This window comes from Budorcas taxicolor, chromosome 11, assembly GCF_023091745.1.
Source record: "Budorcas taxicolor isolate Tak-1 chromosome 11, Takin1.1, whole genome shotgun sequence".
Classification (NCBI taxonomy): Eukaryota; Metazoa; Chordata; class Mammalia; order Artiodactyla; family Bovidae; genus Budorcas; species Budorcas taxicolor.
In genome coordinates this window covers 43077578-43099558 of record NC_068920.1, presented here as the reverse complement: position 1 = coordinate 43099558, position 21981 = coordinate 43077578, and the positions used below count along the sequence as shown (strand labels likewise).

General features: G+C 44.6%; 2 protein-coding genes and 1 non-coding gene across 4 annotated transcripts in view; 2 read left to right on the top strand and 1 right to left on the bottom strand.

Annotated features, from left to right (window-relative positions):
- BICRAL (BICRA like chromatin remodeling complex associated protein) overlaps positions 1–5554 on the top strand; it is a 34324-nt gene extending 28770 nt beyond the window's left edge. For both annotated transcript variants that reach the window (XM_052648061.1, XM_052648060.1), the window contains 2 exons: positions 786–888; positions 1857–5554. In XM_052648061.1, coding sequence (XP_052504021.1) covers positions 786–888; positions 1857–2644 — 891 coding nt within the window. In that variant the 3' untranslated portion in view covers positions 2645–5554. The remainder of the gene's footprint in view (positions 1–785; positions 889–1856) is intronic.
- A 7297-nt stretch (positions 5555–12851) lies between these two features.
- Positions 12852–18238, top strand: RPL7L1 (ribosomal protein L7 like 1). Its single transcript, XM_052648790.1, has 7 exons — positions 12852–12900; positions 13507–13615; positions 14651–14814; positions 16312–16449; positions 16942–17051; positions 17186–17400; positions 17801–18238. The coding sequence occupies exons 1-6, from the start codon at positions 12887–12889 to the stop codon at positions 17392–17394; spliced, it is 744 nt and encodes a 247-aa protein (XP_052504750.1). The 5' UTR covers positions 12852–12886; the 3' UTR covers positions 17395–17400; positions 17801–18238.
- On the bottom strand, positions 15738–15810 carry TRNAR-CCU (transfer RNA arginine (anticodon CCU)). Its single transcript has one exon. It is a non-coding gene; the product is annotated as a tRNA-Arg (tRNA).
- Positions 18239–21981: the final 3743 nt, after the last annotated feature.

Sequence of the window (21981 nt, the reverse complement as noted above, 5' to 3'; positions counted from 1 at the left end):
TCATTCATGAGAAAAGGATCATTTGTACAGATTTGGACAAATGAACTAATTATTTGGACAAATTATGTCTGCCATGAATTATGTTAAATTATTTTATGTTGAATAAATAAAACATAAATTATTTTATGTAAAATAAGAGTAAATAAGATTTGATTCTGTACAGCAAGAAATAATTCGAAGGAAAGCCTTAATACAAAACACAATCATAGGGAATTCCCTGGTGGTCCGGTGGTTAGGACTCTGCACTGTCACTACCATGGCCCAGGTTCAGTCCCTGATCAGGGGCCTAAGATCCCACAAGCTGTGCTGCAAGGCCAGAATACAATTACAGCATAGCAAAACATGAAGTAAGAGTGTCTGAACAAAAAGATTTCCAACATATCATTAAGCAGAGGAGGGAATAAGGAGAGAATAGTGCATATAGTTGCTTGTCATTTGTGTGCAAGAAATAGAGAATGAATAATGTAAATGTGTGCGTGTGCATAAAGTATCTCTGGAAGAGTTTGCCACGGCAGCGGGTGCCTACAGAGAGGGCCCTGGGTGGGTGGGAAGGCATTGCACAGGTCAGGCGAAGAAGGAAGGCTCACTTTCCACCTCCCCTTTTAGTACCTTTTGAAGTTTGTACCAATGTTGTAAATGACCTTTTCCCAAAAAATACAATTTTAAAAAATATGTCAATGATAAACACATTTTCTTCTCTGATTGCTTCCTCTGTCCCCCAAATGCAGCAAGATGTTCGCAGTTGTTAAAAGGCATCTGAAATGACTAGACTCTCTCATTTTTAGCGGATCAACCCCTCCGCTGAGATGGTGATGATTGACAGAATGTTCAACCAGGAGGAAAGAGCTTCTCTGTCCCGGGACAAGCGTTTGGCACTCGTAGACCCCGGTAAGAAATGTCAGAGTGAAAGCCGAGGAGAGCTCCTGCCAGGGTTCCGGGGCCGTGGCTTTGGGGAGACCATCTGAACTGACCTTGTGGGATAAGACCTGAAGGTAGAGCCTGGATTCCAGGGAGAAAAAATCCAGAGTTGAGAGCACAATATGAACCCTCTGAGAAGGTCTATGTTCTGCAAAATCCAAACCGGAATTTGACATTTGGTTAACTGAGTCTTCTTCTCTCCTGTAAACTGACACTTCTCAATCTTTCTCTAGTTTTTGAGAACTAAAGTAAGTCAGAAGCCTTCCCAGAAGCAAGTAAACCTCAGCCAGTTATTGAGTTGTCTTACTGTGTGCCAGACCTTGTTGGGGGGAGTCAGTGAGGCACGGTCCCTGCCCGTAAGCTATTGGATGGTAGTGCTCCTTGTGGGTACTCTGAACACCCCATCAGCTTCCTGCCGTTTGCATCATGCTAGAGTCAACCCACATTCCGCCTTTTAGAAATGGGTTCTCAGGACTGCCCTGGTGGTCCAGTGGTTATGAATCTGCCTGCCAATGGAGGCAGCATGGGTCCCATCCCTGACTGGGAAACTAAAATCCTGCATACCACACGGTATGGCCAAAAAATAGGAAAAAAAAGAAAGAAAAAAGTATTCTCCATACTATTTTCTAGCCTCTGAAATTTTTAAATCCAATAACATTATAACAATTTGTGGAGTATGGATTTTCACCCGTATTTTCACCATCCTATAAATGTTTTTATTCCTACAAGCTTTCTTCCAGTTCTGGTTCCCACTTGTATATATCATTTACAGGTTGCTTTTATAGGGCACCCTCCAACTGTGCTTCTGCACGTTCCTGGACGTGAACGACTGATTGAGAGGGTGGGGTGGGGCAGTCTGCACCTGACCCACTGAGGGGCAGCTGTCTAGTCTCACTGTCTCCTTCTTTCATTAACGTCCTTTTCGTTCCCAATTGCAGAGGGTTTTCAGGCTGATTTCTGTTGTTCCTTCAAACTCGATAAAGCTGCCCATGAGATGCAGTTCGGCCGGAGTGACCAGCATGGCGGTAAAACAGCAAGTTCCGTGCATCTGATGGCCAAGGCCCAGAGCAGAGACCGAGCCAGAGCAGGCCTGGCAGAACCAATGAATCATGACCAATTTCATCTAGTGCCTAATCACATCGTGGTCTCCGCAGAAGGAAACATTTCTAAAAAAACCGACTGCCTCGGCAGAGCACTGAAATTTGACAAAGTGGGCTCCGCTCAGTACCGGAGTGCATCTGAAGAGAAAACCAGCCGGAGAGACTCCGCAAAAGGCAGCGAGTGCTCCCCTGGGCCTGAAGGCCACCGGAAAAACTCGTCCAGACCAGATCATGGTCCCGACAGCAAACTCTCAAGCCTCCTAGTAGATTCGCACCTGGAGATGACCTGTAACAGCTCCTTCCAGGACAAGACGCTGCGGAATTCTCCAAAGAATGAAGTTTTACACACAGACATCATGAAAGGGTCAGGCGAGCCCCAGCCCGATCTCCAGCTCACTAAGAGTTTAGAAACGACATTTAAGAACATCTTGGAACTCAAAAAGGCTGGGCGGCAGTCCCAGAGTGACCCCACGGTTAGCGGCTCTGTCGAGTTAGATTTCCCCAACTTTTCTCCAATGGCTTCGCAGGAAAACTGCCTGGAAAAGTTCATCCCGGACCACAGTGAAGGCGTTGTAGAAACTGACTCTATTTTAGAAGCAGCTGTAAATAGTATCCTAGAGTGTTAATAGCGCAGTCCTCCCCTTGCCTGCCCCGAGACCCTGCCCCGGACAAGTTACATTCTTTCCTGGCAAAAGCAATGGAAACGGTCTCCTGTCTCCAGCCTGCTTGATCTTTCTTCACAGGTTTTTCTTTCTAATTTCAATCCCATTCTTTGTTTAAGAGCAATACTCGTCATGGTTACAGGGAGATCCTTCAGTAAAGCGGATCCTTATTAGAAAGCAGTCTGATAGGCCCTATACATTTCAAGTGTTTTAAAAGTGCTTATCGTCATTTTTGTTGTTGTTTATTTTTTTTCCCAAACACTATAATTCAATGAGATCACAGTACACTTGGCCCTAGGTAAAATTCTGACAATCATAAGTCATTTGAAAAGAACAGACTTTATTAAAGAAAATCAAACAGGACTGTTAGAAGATACTTTTTAAAGAATATCCCCACTGCATCTCCAAATTTGGGCTTCGAGGGGGGTGGGTCTTGGGGCTGTCGTGGGCCAGGAGACCGCATGGCTCTCCCCTCGGCCTTCTGTGAGCAGTTAGTCCTGGCTACTCTGCTGGGACCCACAACCCCGGCCTGAGCACCTATAGCGCACAAGCAGGGCTTCCTGTTCATTCAAGTGCTTTTCTGATGCTCCCTGAGCAAAACCTCACCTCTTATATCCATGTTGAATTTCATGTAGGGAAAACTTTGTTTTGAGTTGCGACAGCGTGACTTGAGATAATCTCACCAGGCAAAATAAAGGAAAAATGGAAACCAGTTAAGTGGCACAGTGTGCAGGGGAGGCCAGGATCGAGCCTTGAGGAATATAATATGTATATATGTAAAAGCATATATATTATGTTCACTGTTGAGAAAAAAACAAGTGTTTTGCATTCTACAATTGGATCTAGTCAACATACAATGTATGTTTTTGTTGGTTGCTGGGTTTTGTTTCATTCAACCTCTCTACGCACCCCCTCCCACAACAAATAGCCAAGCGTCCAAAGCACTTTCATTTGAAAACTGTGTTATAATTTTTCAGTTTAAGTGTTAAGGGGACTTTGGCCTTGTTTCTGCTTCTTCTTGTCTGAGAACAGTAGTCACACCCCCCGGCAGCAATCATTACCAAAACACAGACAGACCAAAGGTAACCAGCCAGCCCACCACTGAAGGGAAAGGTCTGAGACCCGGATGCCCACTTGAGAGCCAAAGGACACGCCCTGTCATGGTTTGGCCCTTGTTCATGTTCATGGGTGTGACTTACTGCTTTATTTATTGATACTTCTTTTCGGGGAGCTTTCCCCGTTTTCCTTTGTGTATGCCTGCCCCAGGTCCTCCCATTTCTGTTGTCACTTTCATTCTCAAGGTCCCTGCAACCATCAGTGTCCCTCAGCACTGGGAACGCTACACGCGGCATTCCGTGCGTGCTGTCTGACATGCGTGCGTGTGTCTGGGCTGTTCAGGCACAGAGGCTATTTTGGCTACAGAGTGTACAGTCACCCTCCCTCTTATGTGGACAGGCTCTCATCTCTTCTGTCCATCTCTCTGGCTTTAGAGGAACTCCCACTGGTCTTCACTCGAACACGTTGCCAAGATCTACTTCTGGCCTTCCTCAACATGAGGACAACCCCCTGTCGTCATGTTGGGCATTTCTTTTCCAGATTGGCCTGCAGTGGAAAGGAGGGCTTCTGATTCCTAGAAAATACAACAGAAGACCTAGACTCTGCCTGCCCCTTAGTGCCCTCCCCCACACACAGACAGAGAAATCCTGGGAGACTGCCAGTCTTCCAAAAGCAAAATACCTTCTCCCCACTCCCAGCCCTGAGCCAATAGAAACCAGAAAGTCTGGGGCATTTCACAGTTGCCATGTTTTCCTCATGTGTGCCAATGTCCAAGTTGCAGATATCCCCTTTTTCCCCGTATTGTAACATATGAGAAAGATAAGTCGGTGTTGCCAGCTGGAACTTTCTGTTTGGGCAGCCCTGGGATAACACCCTGCTCTGAACCCCATGATGTCACAGGCTCTTCTTCTCTTAGGGCTCATGCTTCCCTCGTTACTAGCAAGACTTTAAGGTGGTTCCTCCTGGTCAAATTCTTCTCATTGTGGAAATTTATACCTGGAAGCCTTCTTGGGGGCTACTGATGAGTTACGTTAATTACCGAATCAGTGGAATTCTTAAGAGACAAGCTAGATTCATGTACGTTTGTCACCACTCTCCTTCCCTACCCTGCCCCACTACCCCAGTCCCAGCTTTTCAATCTACCATCATAAAGGGTTTTGTAAAGACTTGACACTTGTCTTGAAAACAGAGAGCCTAATTTACCAAAATGAAACTTGTAAATTTTTGTGTCCTTGTATGTAAGTTTACTTTTAACGGAGGAAAGTTCTAGATAATGACAAATGACGATTACGAAATACATTTTACTCCTGTGATTAGGTCATAACTCGCGTGTCGAGGCCCCTCTGGTGGAGGGCGAGAGCTCAGCCTCGGATGGCCAGCATCCAGTTGTTAAGGTTCATTAGTCAAAGTTAAGTTTTAGAGCTACTCGTGCTCAGTAACAAAAATCATTTTCTTTTCTTTTTTTTTTTTCCTGTTGTTGTGGAAGAGTGTGAATTTGTTATTAAGCATTTGATTTTCTGTGTCCTTAAGTACTGCCTAAAGATAAAGCAAATTTTAAACTGGCAATTACGAAAAAGAACTATTTTAGCGCTGAAGAATTTAGTAAACTTTGTTAGATTAGGGAGGCCTTACAGACTGACTTGACTTAAAGAGGACGCGTCACTCACTGTCAGTGTGGTGTGGGCTTTATTTGCTTAAATACCTTCATTTGTATAGTATGTCTCACTTGAAATTGCTTTGTATACATTTTGTAAAAATATTTATAAAATGTTTTGTAAAAAAAAGTATAACAAATTGCAGTTTATTTTGTTATGTTGGATAAATACTGTTAAAAGAAACCAGTCAGTAACTATATTGTTAATCCATGGTTAGGAAATGTTTAGTTGGAGATTACAAAATGAAACAACCATTGCAATACAGCCAAAGATTTGGGAAAATGTGCAACTGTGATTGTCTTGATTTTGCAAAGAAGAATGGCTGCTTTTCCTAGAAGAAAAGGGTAAGTAAGTGTCCAGCGGGCTTTCTGTTATTAAATCCTGTTACTCAAAACTACCTCTGCCGGTGAAGGGGTAGGATTTTAATTGATCAGCCTTTCCAAACAGTTTAAAGTTGATCAGTGAGAAAGTTTAGTCAAGTACATGTCAGGCCTCCCTCCCGGGACTCCTGCCACATGGGCCCTTAACTAAGGAAGGAAAAATGAGGTCATTTAAAGGTCTCAATCTGCGAGAAATTTCCTTAATTTCCTGTAGTCATTATATTTATTTTGTTTCTGCGGGGACAAGAAGGCTAAGGGATAGGTTAAAAATGAAAAAGATTAAGAACTGTCTGACATGAGGCTTGTTCTAGAATGAACACGTTTCCCTTTGGATTCACACATTTGACCAAATTATATTGAGAAATAACCCCTGTTATGTCTATAAAGTCAGCCCCAGGGGCACTTCTGAATTCCTATACTCCCTCCCAAGTGTAACTTTACTGAAATGGTCAGGAAAACTACCAGAGTGGAAACTTTGTGGAGTAAAAGTCTAAGACTCCTTACCTTTTTCTTTGGGGCCTAGAATTTATACTTGCTGCTGCTAAGTCACTTCAGTCGTGTCCGACTCTGTGCGACCCCATAGACGGCAGCCCGCCAGGCTCCCCCATCCCTGGGATTCTCCAGGCAAGAACACTGGAGTGGGTTGCCATTTCCTTCTCCAGTGCATGAAAGTGAAAGGTGAAAGTGAAGTCGCTCAGTCGTGTCCGACTCTTAGCGACCCCATGGACTGCAGCCTACCAAGCTCCTCTGCCCATATGATTTTCCAGGCAAGAGTACTGGAGTGGGGTGCCATTGCTTTCTCCTAGAATTTATACTCAGCCTCCTTATTTTATGGTTTAATGGCTCCCTTCCCCACCCCCACCATTAGGTGGAAGCAGTTGGGATATCAAGATTCTTCAGTAATCAATATATAAAGAGGAAGTCATTCTATGTCTTAACAGAAGTTAGAATAATGACATCAGTGGACAGATCCCTTAATATCTTTTGCAGTGGTGTCCTGCTGTCGAGCTGCTCCCCTTGCTAAGGACAGATACGTCACCAACATGATAGTCTTGCCCCTCTGCCCATTTACAGTGGGTGTGCCCCGTGAATAAAGAGAAGGATCATCTGGCTACTTGGTTAGGAGTGAAGTCTGTGTGTTGCGCCGGAGCACACACAGAAGAAAAACCTCTTAGGATGGTTAGAGCCCTGAGCCCTGTGTACGAGAGGCCCTGTCCCAGGAGAGGGGTCCTAGCACTACCTGATGTAGGGAGAGTAGCCAGGGAGTTACTGGGGGAAAAGGGAAGGGAAAGGAAAGAAACTCTACCATCTTGGGGCACAGCAGCAGCATCGCTCAGGCAGGATATCTGTGGCACTGGATCTGAGCTCTGGCTCTGCTTCAGAGACAGAGGGTGGACTCCCAGGCATCTGGCATTAAGTATCAAACTATCGAGCAGTTTGCAGGCAGTGTGCTAAACCCTGGGCATCTACAGGTCACTCAGGTGTGATGTCTATGCTCAAGGAGCTCAGTCTAGAGAGGAAACAAGTCCATAAATAGCTACATTCCAAGAGAAAAGAAACTTGGGGCTAAAATTTTTCCGGATCTCCACTTGGTAGAGAGCCACGATCTATATTCCCATGCCCCTCTTATTTCCATGGTTCCATGGTGCAATTTCCTGAGGTACGTTTGAGAAAAAATAAGTATGATACTTTTTGCATGAATGAAGATAGAGGAATTTTATAGTGTTAACTATATGGAGAAATCTGGTGCAGCAGACACAAACTGCAGGAGCACCTTTGCAGTATCAAGTGGATTCTAAAGGATACATACAGGCTAAAGTGAATAGCCTGTTGCACTGGAGCACACACAGGCCTTCATGAGTCCCTGATCTATATTCATTGTAGGCATGTGCTGGAGCAAATCACGTGTGAAGGTCAAGGAAAGCGGTACAATGGGAGGTGGGAGCGGGTGGGCACGGAAAGTGTCTTTAGCAGCAGAACCTGGGAACAGGCCCCAGGACTTCACCTAAACTCTCATCAGACAGCTTCGTGCAAGTTACTCTCATCCTTTGCTTCCTTGCCTATCAACTGGGAAGACTTGTCCTGATTCTCCACTTTTTAAGGTGTAAAATGAAGTCTTAAAGGAATGTGGAAGGTAGGAAAAGCTAAAGTTCCATTATCCCCTAAATAATTGACAAGAGGTCTGGGTGGTTCTGTTTTGCATTTGGTCTTGCCTACAGCATGCTCTCTGCCCACGCCCTCAGCTCCCCTGAGAGCTGCCTCCACCAGCTCTCTCCTTTTCCCCTTTCACTTTTGCCCCCTTTGCTCGTTTATCAGGACCTAAAGCTGCTGTCCATGTTCTTTCCCAACTCCAGGCTCACCTGGTTGCTCTCTCCCACCGGCCGCCTGGGGGCCCCATGGCACTCTCTGAGGAGGCAACCAGGAAATCCTGAAACAAAAGTTGACTGCAAGAAGGGTCCTAATTCAAGAAAGAGGTTTGGGGCGGACAGGAAATTGCAAGTTGGGCCCACTTTTGGGTGTGTGGGGTGTGATGCTTTTGCCTTACTGAGAAGGCATGGAGTCCAAATAATCCCAAAATGCAGATATATGTTAGGAAAGGAATCCCAGAGCCAATTCAGAGAACCACAGAACGTTGGCTCTGAATTTTGTTTATCATGGATCCTAGTTCCCCCATCGGGGATCTAATCGATGCCCCTGCATTGGCATCTTAACCACTGGACCACCAAGGAAGTCCCTTGCAAGGAGTCCTAAAAAACAAACCAACAAACATACAGTCAAGTGGTTTCTAAAACAGGCAAATCACAAGAACCTAAGAGAGTGCTTTCTTAAGTGATAAAGGGCGCACCACAAAGTGTCAGTCTTTCTCCTATTCCAGGCCCTACTCCCATTTCCCCAAAATAACCTCCGTCAGCACTTTCCTATGTGTGTGTTAGTTGTGTGTTAGGTGCTCAGTCGTGTCCAACGCTGCAACCCCATGGACTGTAGCCCACCAGGCTCCTCTGTCCATGGGGGTTCTCCAGGCCAGAATACTGGAGCAGGTTGCCGTGTCCCCCTCCAGGGGATCTTCCCAACCCAGGTCTCCCGCATTGTAGGCAGATTCTTTACTGTCTGAGCCACCAGGGCAGCTAACACTTTCCTATATATCCTTTGTACTCTATTCTGTATCTTGATTTTTCAAACATAGCCAAATGTCTGGGAGTTCTATAGTTAGGATTCTTTGGTTTTACGTAACAGAAACCCATCTGGTCAGTTAACGGCATAAAGTTTTATAGGAAGGATAAAGATTAAAGGAAGATTGAAGAGCTTGAAGACTTCAGGGAATTTTCTGCTAATCCAGTAGTTAGTACCCTGTGCTTCCATTGCAGGGGCCATGGGTTTGATCCCTGGTCAGGGAACTAAAATATCTCAAACCAAACAGCATGGCCAATAAATAAATAAAAATTAAAATTCTAAACTTAATCAGCAAAAAATTAATTAAAGTTTTTGGGGGTCAAATTCCGAAAACAAAGAATTTGAAGACTTGAGAAAGACAGGAATAAGAAAACTCCAGGAGGCCTTCCTTAGGAGGTAGAAATCCTTAAAAGACTAATTCTGTTTCTTCCACTGTCACTCCGTTGAAGATTCAAAATCTGGAGGAGAGAAGGTTAGGGTCTTATGGGCAGGTAGGAGTTGAAAAGATGTTCCAGAGACCCCTTCAACGGATGTATTGGGAGGTCAAGTGTGTTTGGATTTGACGCCCCACCCTCCAAAGACTGTACCCAATGAAGGAGAGCTCACTCAGCCCACAAGAGAAAAGGGGACAGAGGTCAGTAGGCCAAAACAGAAAAAAATACCACTGAGATTTCAGGACATAAAGACCTACCTCACTGCATATATCAATAATTGCATAGTCTTCCATAAATTGTTCTAACCATTCCCTAATGATGGACAACTGAAATGGTCAAGGAAAAAGAGAACTGAGGCCTATGCGGTCTGGCTGTAAAGAATCAGATTCTAGAGGCTGTATATGGCCATGCTCCATTCTCATTCAGGAACCTGTTTCAAGTAAAAAAATCTATCTTGCCCAGAGCTCAGGGCATATATTCACTTCACTATAAACATGTAGTTAGTGACCATCTGGGCCTTGAGAAGTACTCCATCTCTTTGGATCAGTCTGGTGGAATGACGGCTTTGGGCCTGAGAATACGTGTTCTGCTAGCGCCACCTGCTGGCCCTGGAGAGCCTCTCCTGACTGCTGGCCTCCAAGTCTCAGCCAGGAGCGTTACATGAAAGTGAAGAGGAGCTAAAAAGCCTCTTGATGAAAGTGAAAGAGGAGAGTGAAAATGTTGGCTTAAAGCTCAACATTCAGAAAACGAAGATCATGGCATCTGGTCCCATCACTTCATGGGAAATAGATGGGGAAACAGTAGAAACAGTGTCAGACTTTATTTTGGGGGGCTCCAAAATCACTGCAGATGGTGACTGCAGCCATAAAATTAAAAGATGCTTACTCCTTGGAAGAAAAGTTATGACCAACCTAGATAGCATATTCAAAAGCAGAGACATTACTTTGCCGACTAAGGTCCGTCTAGTCAAGGCTATGGTTTTTCCTGTGGTCATGTATGGATGTGAGAGTTGGACTGTGAAGAAAGCTGAGCGCCGAAGAATTGATGCTTTTGGACTGTGGTGTTGGAGAAGACTCTTGAGAGTCCCTTGGACTGCAAGGAGATCCAACCAGTCCATTCTGAAGGAGATCAACCCTGGGATTTCTTTGGAAGGAATGATGCTGAAGCTGAAGCTCCAGTACTTTGGCCACCTCATGCGAAGAGTTGACTCATTGGAAAAGACTCTGATGCTGGGAGGGATTGGGGGCAGGAGGAGAAGGGGACGACAGAGGATGAGCTGGCTGGATGGCATCACCGACTCGAGGACGTGAATCTGAGTGAACTGCAGGAGTTGGTGATGGACAGGGAGGCCTAGTGTGCTGCGATTCATGGGGTCGCAGAGTTGGACACGACTGAGCGACTGAACTGAACTGAACTGAACCCCTCTGAAAGAACTTCTAGTACCACAGAACCTATCTTGTATGTGTAGAGGGGAACTTACAAAACACTTATTTTGTTTCTTGCTTACTATGTAATGGATGTTTCATAGTTTGCTGGCCTTTCTGTTTTTGCCTTTCCACAAAGTAAGATACATGGTGAGGTGCTGAAAGAGCGAGTCAAAATGAGCCTCACACCACAGTCTGTGATTCTGAAGACCATGTTGTCCTTCGACATTTATTCATCAGGTACTGAGCTCTGTGCATGGTACTTCATGGTTCAAGTATTAATAGTTACATAGCACTTAACCAAAATGATGTTTTGAGCTTAGATGGTTAATAAGTCCCTGCAGGTGTCCATTGTTTTGAGAGGTGCTGTAGAAGATTCAGAGAAGTATGTGACAAATTCTCAACCTTCAGAGACCCCAATCTAGTCAGGGAAACAATAAGCCAAGCAATACAGGATAATATCTGTGGATATGCCTGCAAGTGTGTGCCTGCATGCCTGCTAAGTCGCTTCAGTCCTGTCCAGCTCTCTACAACCCTATGGACTTCAGCCCCCCAGGCTCCTCTGTCCATAGGGATTCTCCAGGCAAGAATACTGAAATAGGTTGCCATGCCTTCCTCTGGGGGATCTTTCCCAACCAGGGATCAAACCCGTGTCTTTTATGTCTCCTGCATTGGCAGGCGGGTTTTTTACCACCAGTGCTACCTGGGAAGCCCCCGTTCCTGTAAGTACAGTCAAATAATGACATTGTTTTAGATCTTAAGATAAATATATAAATATGTATATTTAAAAGATAAATATATGTACTATGCTAGACATGTGGCAATGCCTGGAGCATTTTTTTTTCTTTTTTGTCACAACTGAGGATGCTAGACACCCTATAATGCACAAGACAGCCGTCCCTGTCCTGTCAAAGAATTTTCTGGCCCCAAATGCCAGTAGTGCTGAGACTGAAAATCCTGTGCTGACGATCATTAGATCAGTGATGAGCAAAGCAGGTGTGATCTCTGCTCTCCTAGTATCATGGGGAAGAGATGTTAAAAATATAATTGCTTCCTGACAGAATTCAAGACAGAGACTACTCAAGAACCTTGGTTGTCAAAGTGTAGTTTTCAGTCCTGAAGCATCCGTATCACTTTGAAGCACGTTTAAAATGTAAAGTATTGATCCTCGCCCCTTCCTGAATAAAAAGCATGCATTTTAACAACATCCTCAGGTAACTCCGATGCACATTAATGCCTGAGACACGCTGCTCGTAAGGTTTCCAGAAAAGACAAGACATGAGTTTTCATTATTTTATGAAGACCAGGAAAGAAGGAAGCATGTTCCAGGCGGTAAGAGCTGTATGAGGGAAGGTCCTGAGATAGTAAGTTGGAATTTCTAGTTTTCGGTTCAGCACCAGTAACGATTAACATAGTGTTAAAAGTTCGCTTAGCGCCAGACTTTGTGCTAAGAGCTTTAGATGGAATGGTTCATATAACTCTCCTGAGACTAGTAATAAGGCAAGATCCATTGTCTATCTATGGGAAAAAGAAACTCAGGGACACAGGGGTCAAAGAATTTGCTCAGGGATCCACTGACGGAGCCAGGCCGATGGAATCAGAGCTGCGTTTTCCCACCATCCTAAGTGGTTCTTATTCACCTTTACCCACAAGAGAGCGCCAAAGCCGGTGTCCCAACTCTCCCCACCCAGCCACGCAGACGCGTAGCGCAACGAGCGGAAGCCGGAGGCCCAGCGCCCACACTCCACCGGAAGTCAGTGCATTGTGGGAAGCGTCTCGATGTTTCTTTACATCCCCGCCTCCAGCGCTAAAGCGAGTACACTTGGAATGGAAAGGACTGGATTCTGAAAATGACACGGCTCCGAAAAGCTTCCAAGAAGTGCGAAGGAAGCATTGTGTAACTTTTGGCGGGAATCAAGGCTAGCAAAACTTCAGCAGTTTACTACTGCCAAGACGGCCCGGGCCGCCCCGTGCGCCCCGCCTTGAGCTAGAGTAGACGTCTCTATGGTCCAGTAAACGTAGAGAGGCGTCTCTCGGCCCTGGGGGTTGGAACTGCGCATGAGTAAGTAGCTGCCGCGTTGGAAAAATGGCGGAGGAAGAGTAAGTGTTTGGGGATGTGTATCTCTGGCGTGGCTTCTTGAGCATCCGGTGCCATCCACAGTGTTTATTTCTCGCTGGCGGAAAATAAGGGTACTTGTGGACTGAAAGAAGAGAATAGGAAAGGCTCCAGATTACAGAGAGAGGAGTGAGGCGCCGTACGGCTTGGTGTGGGTGGGCGAAGGGGGCCGCCGCGGAGCTCGGGTCATCATCTCAAGGGGGCGAGGATTGACTTTCGGGCAGCGGGCTGAGAGCAGGCGGGGTTCCCCCAGCTGTGCTTAAGTGTTACCACTGTAGCTGGGTCTGCACGCGACCCAACTCCACGGGGCGGAATCTCATCGCTGATAGTCTATAAAGCTGTGGCATTAGAAGCTCCGTTGACGTGTATGAGGACTAGTGGCTGTGGGGTTCGTGACTTATTAAGTCTTTGGGTCCTAGGAAATGTGAGGGGTCCATTTTGAGGGCTAGTGTTAGAAACCACAGATTTCGGAAGGGCCACAGCCCTTACGAATTTGAAGATAGTGTTTCCCTAGGCCCGGGATATCTTTTGGAAATCTGGTGCATATGTGTTTCTTAAATACTATCTCTGGTCTCCATTTTCTGTATCAGACCAAGAAGAAAGATCCCTTTGGTTCCAGAGAATCTCTTGAAAAAGAGGAAGGCTTATCAGGCCCTCAAAGCCACCCAGGCAAAACAGGCGCTTTTGCAAAGGAAGGAGGTAATGGTGGGAACCAGGTGGAGGGAATTAGAGTTTGTGTTTGAGTTGTATCCAGCACGTGTTGAACTAGACTTGGTACCGATGGCCCCTTCCCCCATCGGTTGCGTTGTACCCGATATTGGTTTCTTGCCTTTGTTTAGCAAAAAATGTATCAAACACTTTCCACGGGCAAAGTACTGGATTTGAGTTGTTAAGGAAGAAAGTAATTGCAGAGTTCCGGATTCATACCAAGTGATTTGAGAGACCAGAATTTGTATCTGGAAGAAAGTTTTTAATGTACCAGTTTTGTACAATTTTTGCTATTTGCTACATGATTTTGGAGAAATACATTTTGGAGGCAGTTTATGATGCCTAACACAGTGTTAGGGTCCCTAAACACTTGATGTATTACTTGATAGTAAACATTGCTGCTGCTAAGTCCCTCAGTCGTGTTCGACTTTGTGCGACCCCATAGATGGCAGCCCATCAGGCTCTACAGTCCCTGGGATTTTCCAGGCAAGAACACTGGAGTGGGTTGCCATTTTCTTCTCCAGTGCGTGGAAGTGAAAAGTGAAAGTGAAGTCGCTCAGTCCTGTCTGACTCTTAGCTACCCCAAGGACTGCAGCCTACCAGGCTTCTCCGTTCATGGGCTGACAGCATGTACATTGGTTTTTTCGTTTGTTTATAAGGGACTTTTCCCAGTAGTTCCCAAGTTTTCTCAGCTTCACTTCTTTCTTGTCGATCTTGTTTTTTTATTATATAAGAATAGAGGGGCCGTCCCTAGCATCCCAGTGGCTAAGAATCCTTGCTTCTATCCCAGGGGGCATGGGTTCAATCCCTGGTCGGGGAACTAAGATCCTGCATGCTGAAATGCAGCCAGAAAATAAGTAAAAATAAATTTAAAAAAGTAAAAACAGAGGATGTTTGTTTGTGCCCCTTTCCAGACCATAGGGGAAATAAGCTCTATGAATAGTGACTGGTGAATTACTCTTGTGAAAAAAAAGATGCATACAGAGGCAAAAAAAAAATGGTGATGATGGTCTGCCTTCTCTGTAGCAGAGGAAAGGAAAACAAATCAAGTTTAAGCGACTAGAATGGTTTGTACATGATTCCTGGCGGCAACTACGGGACAGAGTGCGACTCAGACGGCTAAAAGTGAAACCGCATGGCTTGGAAGTGCCAGACAAACATTCCTTGGCCTTTGTTGTACGTATTGAAAGGTAGGGAACTTGGTGGATTCCATGAGGCTGGGGAAACTGTTGGTTCAGCTTTAGACCCTTTTTAGGGAGATGAGATTTAAGCCCTAAAGGCAAGTTGTGCTAGGAATTCTGGGCTAAGTAAAACAGATTTTGTCTTCAAAATTAGGGAGACTGGAGGACTTCCCTGGAGGTCCAGTGGTTAAGACTTCACCTTCCAGTGCAGGGGGTGTGGGTTTGATCAGTGGAACTAAGATCCCACCTGCCTTTGTAGCCAAAAAACCAAAACATAAAACAGAAGCAATACTGTAACAAATTCAATAAAGATGTCTACTAAAGTTAGCCACATGAAAAAAAAAAAAAAGATTCGGGAGATTAGGACTTTCCTGGTGGTCCATTGGTTATGACTGTGCACTTCCATTCCAGGAGGATAGGTTTGATCCCTGGTGAGGGAACCAAGAATCCCACGTGCCACAAGGTGCAGCCAAAAAATATATAAATATATTAGGGAGACTGACATTAAGCAAACAAACATGACAATACACTAACTGCTGTGAAGGCAAAGTGCTGGATGTTAGGACACGGGGGCCACAGTGTGATCTGTAGTGGTTTAGGACACTTGAAGCAGGAAGCTGTGGCCTGCCCACATGAAAAGTTTGGGGGGCAGCTTTCCAGGCAGAGATGCAGGAAGTTCAAGTGTAGGATCAGGGTGGTTTCTTAGGAACGGAACCAGGGTCCAGCAGATGGTGCATAGTCAATGCTGGGGAGAGCTTTTTCACATTCAGCAATAACCTTACCCATTCCTACCGGTACATACAGCGTTAGCTCTCCCTTTCATACCCAGTCATCCAAGTCAGAAACGTGGGGTTTTGTTTTTGTTTGGCTACAACAGGTCTCAGTTTCAGCACACAGGATCTTCGATCTTCACTGTGGCATGTGAGATCTAGTTCCCTGACCAGGGATTGAACCTGGGCCTCTAGCATCAGGAGCACAGAGTCTTAGCCACTGGACCACCAGGGAAGTCCCAGAAACCTGTGGGTTTTAAGTATGTGTGAGCCTCCTATCCTTTCCCTTGCCCATAATCTCTTTTTTGCCTTTTATTTGTATTTTTAAAATTAGAGTATAATTGGCTTTCATTGCCCATGATCTCTTTCCTGGCCTATCACATCAGCTGTCTAGCTAAACTTCCCAGACTTGGGTGTCACTTTTCTTGTTTCTGTTTTATATGCTCTCTTTGGTGGTTGTCAAATCTGGTTATGTCTCCTTAAAATCTTCTCTAGCTTTTAATACCCACAGGCACAAGTCCATTGTCCTTAGCTTGACACATACAGCCCTCCCCATTACAAGTCCAGGGACCATTCCTATCCCTGTAGCACCTCAGGCTTTGCTCCACGTAGCCTGGCAAGTGATCTGTTTACATGGCTGCTTCCCACTCAGTTGAACCTGCCCTCTGGGTGCCCATTAGTGGCACACAGTTCATGGTGCTTGCTGGGCAGAGCCTGACTTAGCTGTTCATTTCAGGATTAATGGGGTGAGTTCACTGGTGCAAAGGACCATTGCCAGACTTCGCCTGAATAAGATTTTCAGTGGTGTCTTTGTGAAAGTGACCCCTGAAACCATAAAGACGCTTCGTATCGTGGAACCTTATGTGACCTGGGGGTGAGTATGGTTTTTTGTGTGAATTCACATTACACGATACTGGAGAATGTTGAGAACATTGGGACGCACAGGGTACTGTTCTCCAGCACTTATGTTGCTGAGTCAGGGGAACATCGTGCCAAACATTAAAACCCCAAAAAAGACTTGGATTTCATTTCAAACTTTTTCAGACTCTTGAATAGGGTCACATAAGGCCAAAGTCCTAGATTATAACCCATGACTTTATTTTTGCTGGGAAATAAACATCTTTACCTGGCAGTCATTTGTATCTGTAAATTTTAGTTTCTAATTACATAGTTGGGGCTGTGTGGGTTTTTTTCACCTCCTTTGGGTGTATGCTTCCCAGGTGTCCCAGCTGTAGTGTGTTGAGGACACTCGTGGGGACAGGGGTTGGGAGACTCCTTAGCCAGGCTACAGGACTGCGCTGCCAGCGTGGTGCAGCCTGCCAGGGGCGGGCGGTGCTGTGATTGAGCTTCGTTCTGCCTCACATAGATTTCCAAATCTGAAGTCTGTTCGGGAACTCATCTTGAAACGTGGACAAGCGAAGGTCAAGAACAAGGTCATCCCTCTGACAGACAACACAGTTATTGAGGAGCACCTGGGTGAGTGAGCGTCTGAGGAGTCAGCAGAAAGGGCCCCCAGAACTTGCCAGAGTGCTGAGCGCTGGCATATCAGAGTCTCACAGTATGTGCTGGGAAAGTGCTAAACACAGGAATCTGAACCTTATGTTTCTTAGGAAAGTTTGATGTCATTTGCTTGGAAGACCTCATTCATGAAATTGCCTTCCCGGGGAAGAATTTCCTGGCGATCTCAAGGTTCCTATGCCCTTTCCAACTCTCAGTGGCCCGTCATGCTACCAAGAATAGAGTGGGCTTCCTCAAGGAAGTGGGCTCACCAGGCTATCGAGGTGAACGCATCAATCAGCTCATCCGGCAGCTGAACTAAACCCAGGTGAGGTGGGGCTGAAACTGCCCTTTGGTGGACTCTCAATGGGCCAGGCCTCACCCCCTAAAAGGTCATCTTGCATTTATAAGTGTATGAGAATAACTTTGGGTGGGAGGTGGCTGGTACTCATAAATTTAGTGGATGGAGATACTTGAAACAGTGAATGCCTGGTTAGGACATGGGGCTGTGTGTATCTCAAGAGTTACAGGATAGAAAACACTTGAGTGACCAAAAAACCTTCTCTGTTGCTGTGTTCATTTTAGCTGGAGATGGAGAGAGAATAAAAAACTAACTTCAAAAAGGATATTCCTTCCTCTGTTGAAGGAATCTTAATTCTGGAAAGCTTTTACGCTTAGGTTAGGGTTATGGTACATCTGTATTAATGGAGTTGTTTTTTCTTCCTCAGCGTACCTGAAAATAGTGCACTGGAAGCGTGTGTTGTTGTTTTATGGACTTGTCACTCAGTATCTTCAGGGAAGATTGTTTTCTGCTAGAATATATCTTCAGAAACTGGAGGAAGGGGCCAGGGGAAACACAGTGATGTTCCCAGCCTGCACTGCATCCCACCTCAGTTCCAAGGAAGAGTTCCTGTGATGACCACCGTCCACCTCTGAAACCAGCAAAGGCTTATGCCACGGAGGAGGAAATCCTCTTCTATCACGTCTCTCCTGGGCTGTACTGTTGGTGACTGAACACTTACCTATGAGTACAAGACAGCAGTGGACCAAGCCCAGGAGCATGTTGAACCTGGGGTTTCCTGGGGCCTTGTTTTTGGAAGAACTTGAAGTTAGAATTGAGTTAAGTTAGAACTTAAAATTAAAATTGAAGGCACACAAAAACGGTACTTGGTTGTCTTTCCCGTGAGTTCATGTTCTAACTTCAGCGACAGCTTGGCAAGCTCTCAGGCTGGCTCTAGGTATATCCAGTGTCTTATCATTGCAGCTGGCTTAGTGCTTTTCTCTAGCTCAGGATTTTAACCTACTCCTGGATCTGTGAGAAGGGCCCTTTCCCAGAAAAACATACACTCCAGTTTTTTCTTGGAAGTTTAGGGTATTTGTAGATCCTTCTCAGGGACCCAGGGACCTTATGTGAAGAAGTTCTATGCTATCAGTATTGGTCACACAGGCTCTGATCTTGCAGCCTCCTCTGGTTCTGTGCCCTGTTGGAAGACCAAAGCTTACCAGAGTTTTTTTTTTCCCTTTCAAGCCAAGTGGATGTTTCCTACAATATGGTAGAATGCTGAGCCCCTGAGCCATTAATCAGTCGATCTAAAAAGAAGTGGAAAACTTTATCCAAGCCAAATTTAAGAATCATAACTCAGAAAGAGCATCTCAGAAAGCTCTAAGAACTGTTCTGATTAGAAGTGAAGACACAGTTACATAAATTTTTTTGAGAGGAAGGCTGTACGTCAAATAACTGACAGCTGATACAGTCCAGACCTGAGTGCCATGGGACCCCTTATCAAATGGAATGTTACCTCTAAGGGCTTGTCTTAGGAGAATATTGCTCTTTATGGTTGAGGGGAAATTTCTGCCAAAGAGGAAAGTTTGGTCAATGCATAATGTAGCTAGATACACAATGCACAGTGGCAGGAGAGAGAAGGCCAGAGACGATTTCTTGTTTTGGAGATTTCCTTAGTCCAGTGGCTAAAACTCTGCTTTCAGTGCAGGGGGCCAGGGTTCAATCCCTAGTCAGGGAACTAGATCCCAAATGTCTTGAGTTCGCTTGCATGCTGCAAAGATGGAAGATCCCATGTAGAAGACCTGGCTTAGCCAAATAAGACACTTAAAAGTCTTGCCATAAGGTAGTACTTCACAGTTTCCCCCTGTTGATCTTTAATCTTTTGACAGAAAGTGTTAGGTGACCAAGTGTTTGGTCCCTCAAAGCAAGGATGGGTGCTTGCCTGCTTCAGGGCCATCAGGCCGCTCGATGCCAGGTCCTGATAGCCCGGTTCTCTCTTTGGGGGTTATGCTAGCAGAATGTTGGTCAGGGACTGACAGTCAATTCTAGATTGTCCAGTAAGGGACTTGAGCTAATTGTCCTTGCATGTACATTGTGTATGTACATTATTTTATAGGGAGCTATAGATGTGATCCAGTTTCAAGCCATTCAAACATCTGAACTTCAGAGCAGAAATTTGCCTCTTCATGGGTCTTAAGATGAGGAAACAAATACCATGGCCAAATGGTCCTATCACTGGAAAACAGAAACCAGTGTCCTGCACTGAAGGCAGACTGACAGCTTGCCAGGGACTGTTCTCGGGCTGCCTGTGAGTATCCTTGAGCCCAGGGGAAACGTGATTGTGCATCCCCCTAACCAACCTGGGGAGAGCTGAGGTCACAAAGTGTACCAAAAACTTACTGGGTCCTAGTAGGAAGTACCAGCCACTAATATAAAGGATTAGATATCGCAGAAAGAATCCACCTGCCATTGCAGGAGACAGGGATTCAGTCCCTGGTCTGGGAAGATCCCACGTGCCATGGAGCAGCTAAGCCTATGTGCCACACTGTTCGGGCTTCCCTGGTGGCTCAGCGGTAAAGAATGCCTGCCAATGCATCCTGCCTGGAGAAGGAAATGGCAACCCACTCCAGTATTCTTGCCTGAAAAATCGCCTGGACAGAGGAGCCTGGCGAGCTACTGTCCACGTGGTCACAGAGGTGGACACAACTTTGACTACACAACAACGGCATGGCAGAAGAGGCATCATTAATTGGCTGGTGAAAGGGTCTCAGTGATACTGGCAGTGTAACAGCTTGCACAATGCTAGACTGTCTTAAAATAATTGCTTTTTGAAACTTGCATGTGTTTGAGCCCAAGAAATACATTTGGTTCCTAAGCAAAACTAAGAGCAATTGTCAAAATAGTATACAAGCCTGGTCCAGAACCTTGGGTCAGCTGTCTTATTTCAGGTGTCTTATCATGGTCTGGTAGTGCTGGTCTTAAAATCAGGTGTCAAAACAAGTTTCAGTTTATTCAGGAAAGGCCTTCTAACATGGCTTTAAGGAATCCTTTATCCCATGTCTTTTCCAGTATGAATAATATCCTGGTTGCAGGTGATGGTGAATCCAATCTTCATCCAAAGTCGGATTACTGTTGTAAAGCAACTATGCCCCAAATAAACACTCACACAAACACAAAAAACCCCAAAGTTAGATTATTGTGATAGACTTCAGAAACAGTGTCCTTTTAATAACTAAACTTACAAGGAGCTATCTGGGAAGTGAGTCTTAATCAGTAAATATACTTCAATTAACAAAACTAGAATGTTCACTGAAACAATCTTTTTCTTTCTAAAATTACCCTCATTTCTACCAAATAAGTGGTTAACTGACCATATTGTTAGCTATATATGACAAAAACTTTCAAAGTCAAGGTTAAAGACTGATTACATTGCAATTGAAAAGCAATTTGATTACTGACTGCTGTGACATACACTAAATCTATGACTGATATCACCAGGTCATACCAGAATTTTAGGAGTTCCTTATAATTTCTAGTATATATCTATTAAAAATGTTTACCCATATGACACAACCTAAGAAGTTTTATCACCACTTGTTAAACAATGCTTCTCATTTAACATACCAAATAAGTCTAATCAGTGTAATATTCCTCTGAGATGGGAAGAAAACAAGTATTTTGAGGTGTTCCAGGGGCAATTAGGAAAACCTCAAAGTTAGCTAGACAGATCAAATAAACTTCACTTAGAATTTGATCATTGGAAAGGTTGTCAGAAGTATCAAAAAGTTTTAAAACACTTGGTCAAATAGAATCAGGTCACTGTGAAACAATACCTAACCAAAGTGCCAGTGAAAGATCTCAATGGCAAAGTCAGGTCACTGAAACACAAACTCATAATCTATTAACAAAAGCAGCTCAATATTTTTTAAGAAAAATTTGTCCTCTTAGAAGGCCAAATTCAGGTTTTGTACCACTTTAAAACTTTTTCTTAATTAAGTTCAGTCTTAGCCAGTCTTGACCGTGCACAAAACTCTCACAGTGTCCTTTTTCACAAACCTCGATAAATTTCTCTATCTGTAAAGAAACAACCAGCTCTAGGACACCACCTTTTTTTTCCCTTTAACAAAATGCATTTTCATTCCTTATACTTTTCTTTGTTGAAAACACACATCCTACCTTCCTTGCATCCTGAAATATCTCCTTTATAATTCTTAACCTTAAAACCTTAAAATTTCGGGATTTCCCTGGTGGTCCAGTGGTTGACTCTGAGCTTCCACTGCAGGAGGCTCAGGTTTGATTACTAATCAGAGAACTAAGATCCACCTGACATGCATGCTATGGCCACACACACACACAAAAATCTCTAGTGAAAACCACGAAGTAATTGTAAACTGCTGTGATATCAGCATTTCCTGACTGACAAAATTAGGTGTTAGTTTTCCTCTCTTAAGAACAGACCTCCCCAACAATTAATGTTCTGGTATTTCATCCTATTTGAAATGACCTGGATAGCAAATGAATTCTCATAATTGAATTTGGTTTAATTTCTAGTTACTAAGATCTGGAGATACTATTTTATTTTTTTGCCTCACCACACAGTTTGCTGGAGCTTAGTCAAAGTGCCAA

Excerpts from the sequence above, each read along its gene's own strand:
- RPL7L1 (XM_052648790.1), top strand. Across the intron at positions 14,815-16,311 it reads TTTGTTGTACGTATTGAAAG|GATTAATGGGGTGAGTTCAC; the intron begins GTAGGGAACTTG and ends TGTTCATTTCAG. Across the intron at positions 16,450-16,941 it reads GAACCTTATGTGACCTGGGG|ATTTCCAAATCTGAAGTCTG; the intron begins GTGAGTATGGTT and ends TGCCTCACATAG.